The sequence below is a fragment of the Aegilops tauschii genome, chromosome 1 (assembly GCF_002575655.3).
Source record: "Aegilops tauschii subsp. strangulata cultivar AL8/78 chromosome 1, Aet v6.0, whole genome shotgun sequence".
NCBI lineage: Eukaryota > Viridiplantae > Streptophyta > Magnoliopsida > Poales > Poaceae > Aegilops > Aegilops tauschii.
This window is the reverse complement of record NC_053035.3, coordinates 35,767,088-35,774,711: the sequence shown is the minus strand read 5'-3', so window position 1 is coordinate 35,774,711 and position 7,624 is coordinate 35,767,088. Positions and strand designations below refer to the sequence as shown.

Below are 7,624 nucleotides of genomic sequence, written 5' to 3'. Positions count from 1 at the left end.
CCAACCTTCATTGTAAGCAGCCTTAGGGCTGAGTGTAACGGAATTTCATTCATGCAATAAAACTCTCGTGTTTCGCGTAAAAAAATGACGATCTGCTATCTCACCCGCAAAAAGAAATTGCAACCCAATTAGACACGTCCATCCGGCGGGCCTTGACGCCCGGGTTGGCCAGCCCTGGGCAGACCTTGTGAGCCCGACACGTCTCGACCACGTGCTCCTCCAGTGCGCTCTAGAAGTTCTTCACGTGTCGATCGGCAAAGGCCCCGCAGTTCTTCTCGCACTACTATAGTATCCGTTCCGTCTTGCCGATCTCGTCGCCATAGCATCCTCCACCGAACCGACGACGACATGGCGGACGCCAGGGACACAGCCGCCACCAGCACCGACGACCACCACCACCAAACTGGCCGCGCCGCGGCGGCACCGCCAGCGGCGAAAGGCGGCACCACCATATCCATCACCATCGTCCTCCTCGCACTGCTCGTGGCCTCCGTCGCGGCGTTCCTGCTGTCGTCGCCGACGGGCGTGGGGGGCGGCAGCCGCCCCGGCGCCGAGCCGGTGGAGCAGGCCGTAGGCCATGGTGGCGTCCCCGGGTTCAACAGCCGGCTGGACGCGTTCCGCACGTGGGCCAAACTAACGTGGATGAAGCTGGAGCGGCCGCACTCCGATGATCATCGGTACGTATTATTATGTTCCTGGTGTGGAGTACTACTTTGTGAGCATGATGTGATTCTGTTGTGTCAAGGTATGATGCTGGTGGAAATCGAATCGCCGGCTCGGCAGCGGAGGCGACCAAGAAGAGCCTGGAGATGGGCAAAGAGACGGCGGAGCAGGCGGCGGTGACCGCCCCGGGGGTGGCCAAGGACACGTGAAGGGAGTGGCCGCGCCCTCCTCCGATGCCGAGCTCTGAACAGAAGTTTTACTGCATGCCGCCGTGTTCTGTTAGTTTTGCCCGTGTGAATGTGTACTCTACCGTAGTTGTTTGTAGTATACTGGGCATTCTGGGTCCCTGTCTCTTTCTTTTTCTTTTTTTTAATGATTCTGGGTGCCTGAGCACCCTGCGCTGAAGTTCCACATGTATATTGTACTACGACAGAAAGTGAACAGAGATATGTGTTATGCGGCATAATCACAATGCTATAAAACATGATCATAAGAAGAGAAATGCATGATATAAATCGCATCACCACAAGAACTACACAGATATTTGGTACTCCGGGCGGAACTAACGCCCGACAAACCAAAATAATAAAAGTGCTATATATAACGAACGGTTATGAACTTTTTTTTTAAAAGGAGGAAGACCTCGGGCCTCTGCATCCGCATCCGGACGATGCATATATTCATTTTATTAATTATTAATACAAAAACTTACAAAGGCATACATCTATTTTATTAATTAATTATTAATACAAGAACTTACAAAGGCATACATCTATTTTATTAATTATTAATACAAGACCTTACAAAGTCATACAACAGTATGACTAAAGTCACCGCCTAAATAACATCTGTCACTACACCTATTCAGTTGATGAAGGGGCGCTAACAGTGTGGCCTAATACCAAGCAGACCTTATGAAGGGGCGCTAACAGTGTGGCCTAATACCAAGCAGACCTTGCAGCCAAACATAACATTTAAGACCTGAGGTCCCAACCAGGACGTCTGTCGGGTATGGGCACCCACCAGTCTGGCATGCTCCTCAACCAGGATGCCTGCCGGGTATGAGGCCGCCACAGCCACCTGCCACCAATCCATCTTCAGAGCTGTATTGCTGCATCTACCTTGCCCTATCTAGCTGCCGCCGACGCCACCACGATGCCAGACAGCGTTACCCTCCTGCGTGAGTCCATCTCCGCACATCGGGCGTCGAGTCTCCACTGCGCCACGCCGCCGAGATCCGCCGTCATCAATGGGCAAGATCAATCACCGCTCCTCCTTTTGTCCCCTCCAATCAACACTTGCTCCAAAACGATGCCCCCCAAGAGGGAGAACGACACCGAAGGCGCCGTCATCGGATGTCCGATCCGGTAAACCTAGATCTAGGGTTTCCCCCGGAACTTCCCGATCAGATTGACGTGACCTGCAACGACGATGCCCCAAGAAGGGAACGACGTCCGAGACGCCGCCATCCTCCGTCAAGACCGCAATTAGACGCGATTTTCACCGAAAGCCACGTCGTCCCGATCTCGCGGCTGGCTAGAACCGAGCAGAACCTTGCCATGAAGACGTATGGTGCCGTCGGAAAGCCGGTTGAGGACCTCCGGCCGCCCCACCTTGGCCCCATCACGCGCCGCCGGCCGGCCATAGCCGAAGCACGGCGGATTTGGCCGGGACGCCAGATCCACGGCCATCGCCGCCGCCCATCGCATAGCGGAGAATACCACCAGAGGACCTCGCCAGCCCTGGGTTCGCCGGCTGCCGCCGCACAGCTAGGATGCTGCCGTGGCTGCCGCGCGAAGACCCCGCACGAGGCGCCCCGGCCGCCTGATGGGAGATCCGTCGCTTCCCTCCCGCCCTAGCCCTTTAGGCGTCGGGCGCCGCCACCAGCGCGGCCAGTGCCGGCGATAGCGATCTGCCTCGCGTGAAGGCTGGCGGCGCGAGGAATTTGGTCCCCCGGCGTCACCCTGGGTGGCGGCGCGAGGGGGTCGCGAGAGAAAAATACAGATAGATGGCTCAAGTCTGCAGTGCATCTGAAACAGTTGGCTGTATTTTTAAGCCCTGAAGAAGAAACACTAGCACTAGAAGAGTGGCTTGTCTATTTTTTCATGTCTCCAAAGGCGGCATAATCTTGCTCATATAGCCATGCAGATGCCAAGAGTAACGGAATCGTTCGGTTCAGTCATTTTGTTTTTCAATCTGCATGACAGCACATTCACTTCTTCTTATATAAAGTTCGAGAGAAAAAAAAAAGCACTTGCACGCTTGCAGAACATTCCTTTTAAAATTATAAAAGAAAAAAACTCGTAACAAATGATGGGTATACAAAGACCAGATAATAGGCGACACCGGTCTCTCTCAGTAGCTCAGGCTTTCCCTTTTTTAGCCACTTGTTGATCCTTTTTTGACATGGCCACTTGCTGATTCTGATGTTTGTCGATTGGATGGTCTGATACGAACTGATCTCCTACGGGCACTCCTTCAGATAGCGTGGATGTCCGCAGAGACGATGGCGCCAAGTCTGAGCATGTTATATGCAGAGCTGGTAGAATAGGAACCAGCGCATTTCATCGCGACTAGAAATCATCAGAGAACATGCATCACCTCGTCAGGTTGATGTACTGTTAGTTTTGCCGTGTAAATATGCACTCTGCCGTAGCTTTGCCGTGTACTGTTGGTTTTGCCGTGTAAATATGCACTCTACCGTAGTTGATTGTATTGTGCTGCGCCCTGAGCACCCTGCACTGATCGCCCGCGCTGAAGTTCCACATATACTTCCTCCGTTCCTAAAAATATCTCTTTTTAGAGATCTCACTAAGAAATACGTACGAATGTATATAGACATATTTTAGATTGATTGTACATTCACTCATTTTGCTCGGTACGTAGTTCCAATTAAAATCTCGAAAAAGACTTATATTTAGGTATGGAGGGAGTATATTGTACAACAGGAAGTGTCAGAGATGTGTTATGCGGCATAATCAATATGTCTAGATACATCCATTGCCCCGACAAGTATATAAAACTTGGTCACAAGAAGAGATAAATTGCATCACCAGAATTTCACTGATATATTTGGTACTCCGAACAAACCAACGAACAGTTATGAACTGAGAATACAGATGTCTGCTGAAGTCTGAACTGCACCTAAAACAGTTACCCTTCTGTTCTTAGCCGTCGTGAACCATTCTTTCAAGTGTTGCAGCATCAGCCAAACGAAGATCTTGCAGTTCATCATCACCCTGAATCTTCAGATAGCGTTCACGCCCGTAAAGCCAATGGCAGATCATGTTACACACAGAACTGATAGAATAGGAACCAGCACACCTCATCCCCACAGGGAAACATCGGAGAGCATGCACCACCTCGATCGTTGGGTTGGATCTAGACCACATGAACATCATCCCACAAATGACATGCTCAACATCCTGCTGCGACATCCCGAACCCATCCGAGAGCATGCATCTCCTCTTCACAGTTATAGGGGCCATGATGACTCGCTTGCCTGGCTTCTCCAAAACCAGGGACAAATTCAACAACACGGCGGCAACTAGAGCCAAACCAAGCCACTTCATATGCTAGGACAAGGCATGTCACGATAATGTGGCCAGTACGGGGCAAGAGACCAGGCCACAACGACTTCCATCTTACAAGAGAGAACCTGAAGCATAGCATAGCTTCTAGATGATTTCCTAGCTATGAAAACCTCAGAAACTTCCTCAATAGTTTGATCCTGCAAACAACTGGCCATGACAGAGACTCTCAGCTCCCCATCGTCTTCAACAGATACGACGCGGCGCGAGAGCTGTATCGTGCCATCAGCTACAACAGGCAGTTTGTCCTCTCCGAAATCAAGCAACTTCCATGTCGTCTATACTGGCAGTGGTGACAGTAAACACACCTCGAATTCCTTCTGGCCATTCCCCATCCACCATTCTCACACTGATGGTGGCCTCCACGGAGTGAACCATGTCTCCCAGTGTCAACTCCATTGTGCTAAGCCTGCTAGTCCTGACACGATTGAACACGTAGGACTTCATTGAGCCAGAAATATAATACGGCTCGACGTGATAGCTTAACTATTTGAGCTGTTTTACGGTGATTGGGTTAGTACTCGGAATACTTAGCAGTACTTACATCTCTGATCACGTCTGATTTTTATTAGCCGTCCGATCTTGTGGGGAATTAAACTTGATTAAATTTAATATGTTAATTGCGATAAGGGCATAATGGTCCAGGGGGAAATATCTTTTCTTGAACCGGTCACCTGAGGACCAGATCCATGTCTACTCGATCCAGATCAGAATCCTCCTCCGATCTATTCGTCGCCGCTCCTGACCTTCTCCGTCCTCGACCTGCCCGGTGAGAGGAATAAATTCATCGTCCTCGTCCTCCACCCAACCAACCCCAGCCCCCCCACACCGTCACCGAAGAAGAAGAAGGCCAGATCTGCGCTGGCTGAATCGGCGGCGACGGCGGCGGACGATCCCATCTCTTCGCGCGTACCAGGTATGAATCCAGTTTATTAGAGTCATCATCCATGCTAGGATAGTACTTGTTGGGCGTTGATGATTGGTTTCCCTCACCTGTCAAACAAGCAAAGTCATTTCCATGCACTTGTCTTTGCCTATGAGCTATTTTACACCTGCAACATTGATAAACAGAAAGATGTTGATGATTGGTTTCCCTCACATGTCATATGCAGGAAGACATGGCGTATGCAAGTGATGAGAGTATGTTCGAGTATCTAAATGTTGTCAGCAAGATGTTTGATAGTGAGGCTGAAGGCTATGAATTCTACAACAAATATGCTCTTGAAAAAGGTTTTAGTGTGAGGAAAAGCTACGTTGAGTGGGATGGATCCAACAAATACATAATTTTAAGGAAAATTGTGTGTAGTCGTCAAGGGTTTCGCGAAGAGAAGCACATGAAAAGAAAGATGGAAGATAGAAAGAGGAGGCCACGAAGTTTAACTCGTGTTGGGTGTAATGCTAAATTGGTCATTACGAGACAGGAGGAAACCGGTCGGTGGTTTGTCAAGGATTTCATCGATGAGCACAGCCATCCTCTAGCCCCACGGGATCTTTCTTGTCTGCTGCGTTCGCACAGACGAATTAGCGATGAGCAGAAAGCGGACATTGCGGACATGGAAAAATGTGGGATCCGCAAATACCGTATTATGGATATTTTGTGCTTTCAATACGGTGGATTTGATAAGGTTGGATGCATAAAGAGGGACATTTATAATTTCTGCCATGCTAATAAGCAGGAGACAATCAGTGTCGGTGATGCTAATACGGTGATCATGCACATGATGGCGAGGCGAGAGCGAGATGTGGATTTTTTCTTCAAGTACTTGGTAGACGAGCATGGCCATCTGAAGGGACTGTTCTGGGCTGATAGTCAATCGCGACTTGACTACGAGGCTTTCGGAGACGTCATTGTTTTCGATAGCACATATAGAACCAACAAATACAATCTGCCATTCGTGCCGTTTGTCGGGTTGAATCACCACCGGAGCACTGTCATTTTTGGTTGTGGTATAATTTCTCATGAAACAAGCCAGGCATACGAGTGGATGTTGCGGACCTTTTCTGATTGCATGGCACAGAAGCATCCGATATCTGTGATCACAGATGGGGACCTTGCAATGCAGAGAGCAATCAGGGTGGTCTGGCCAGACTCAAACCATAGACTATGTATATGGCACATTCAGCAGAACATTGTACGCCATCTGCATGATGACGACGTAAAGGAGGAATTCAGATCTTTCATTTATGATACTTCTTCCATTGAAGAGCATGAGATAGAATGGATATACTTCTTACAACGGAATAAAGTAACCAGTGAGGAGTCTTGGCTGCATCAGATGTATCAAATGAGAAAGTTGTGGTGTGCTCCATATCTTGAGGGGCGTTGTTTCCTAGGATTGAGCAGCAATCAGAGGAGTGAGAGCTTGAACTCGGTGCTACATACGCATCTTGAGGGTAAGATGTCGTTGTTTGAAATGCTAGAGCACTATGAGCGTTGCCTTGCGTCGCGACGGATTAACGAAGCTCTCCATGACGTCGAAGCCTTGCAGTCCGTTCCATTTACAGAGGAAAATGCTTCGCCGCTTGAGAAACACGCCGCAACAGTTTTCACACCTAGTGTCTTTAAGATGGTCTTATGGAGCATAGATGCTGTCAGCAAATGTCAGATCAGAGAGATACTAGATGGATCAGAAGATTCCACTTATGTTGTGTCCAAGCAGGAAAGAATGGATAAAAAGTTTGGAGTGCGCATTGAAGAGCAAGGAGGTCTTTTGCACAGGGTGAGTTGTTCTTGCCGTAAGCTGGAATGCACAGGCACACCATGTTCCCACATTTTTTACATATTGGGGATTTTAAAACAAACAATTCTGCCCAGTTGTTGCGTTCCCACTAGGTGGACTATGAATGCAAAATGTGCATACGCGCCTACCAGAAAAAACCAGATGTATGACTATTCGGTAAGCCTGCAGAGGTACCGCGAGTTGCGGAATTGTAGTCACGCCGCAAGTTTCAAGGCATGCCACTCTTATGAGGACTATCACCGTCTAATTATGCTTTTGCAAGCACAACATCATGGCAAGCAATCAAGTTTTGAACAAGCTGACAGCAAGGAGTCAACTAATGCTCAGCATAACAACATTAGGTTTGGCCCGTTGATGCTGCACTCGGAGAAAGTTGATAAGGTTCTGGATCCCGTGCATGTGCCAGGCCGAGGTGCACCAAAGAAAAGGCTGCAGGCAAAGACAAAGAAGTCAAGATCACAGAATATCTGTGGCTATTGCAAGAATCCTGGTCACAATCGACGTAAATGCGCTAAATTGCTAGAGGTACGAAATATGTTCATATTTATTTTTTGCATGTGTTTTACTCATAATTGATGTCCATGTGATTTATTCTATTCTTCTGTGTAGGATCTCGAGGCTGAACTGTGA

The 7,624-nt window shown here is 48.7% G+C and overlaps 2 protein-coding genes across 2 annotated transcripts; both read left to right on the top strand.

Moving 5' to 3' along the window:
* Window positions 1-310: 310 nt before the first annotated feature.
* On the top strand, window positions 311-1,129 carry LOC109747471 (uncharacterized). The gene is made up of 2 exons (XM_020306519.3): window positions 311-677; window positions 746-1,129. The coding sequence occupies exons 1-2, from the start codon at window positions 349-351 to the stop codon at window positions 870-872; spliced, it is 456 nt and encodes a 151-aa protein (XP_020162108.1). The 5' UTR covers window positions 311-348; the 3' UTR covers window positions 873-1,129.
* A 4,242-nt stretch (window positions 1,130-5,371) lies between these two features.
* Window positions 5,372-7,624, top strand: LOC141027214 (protein FAR1-RELATED SEQUENCE 5-like). Its single transcript, XM_073504195.1, has 3 exons — window positions 5,372-6,973; window positions 7,163-7,519; window positions 7,604-7,624. The coding sequence occupies exons 1-3, from the start codon at window positions 5,372-5,374 to the stop codon at window positions 7,622-7,624; spliced, it is 1,980 nt and encodes a 659-aa protein (XP_073360296.1).

Excerpts from the sequence above, each read along its gene's own strand:
- LOC141027214 (XM_073504195.1), top strand. The coding sequence starts at position 5,372 with ATGGCGTATGCAAGTGATGAGAGTATGTTCGAGTATCTAAATGTTGTC. Across the intron at positions 6,974-7,162 it reads AAGGAGGTCTTTTGCACAGG|AGGTACCGCGAGTTGCGGAA; the intron begins GTGAGTTGTTCT and ends GTAAGCCTGCAG. Across the intron at positions 7,520-7,603 it reads AATGCGCTAAATTGCTAGAG|GATCTCGAGGCTGAACTGTG; the intron begins GTACGAAATATG and ends TCTTCTGTGTAG.
- LOC109747471 (XM_020306519.3), top strand. The coding sequence starts at position 349 with ATGGCGGACGCCAGGGACACAGCCGCCACCAGCACCGACGACCACCAC. Across the intron at positions 678-745 it reads CCGCACTCCGATGATCATCG|GTATGATGCTGGTGGAAATC; the intron begins GTACGTATTATT and ends TGTTGTGTCAAG.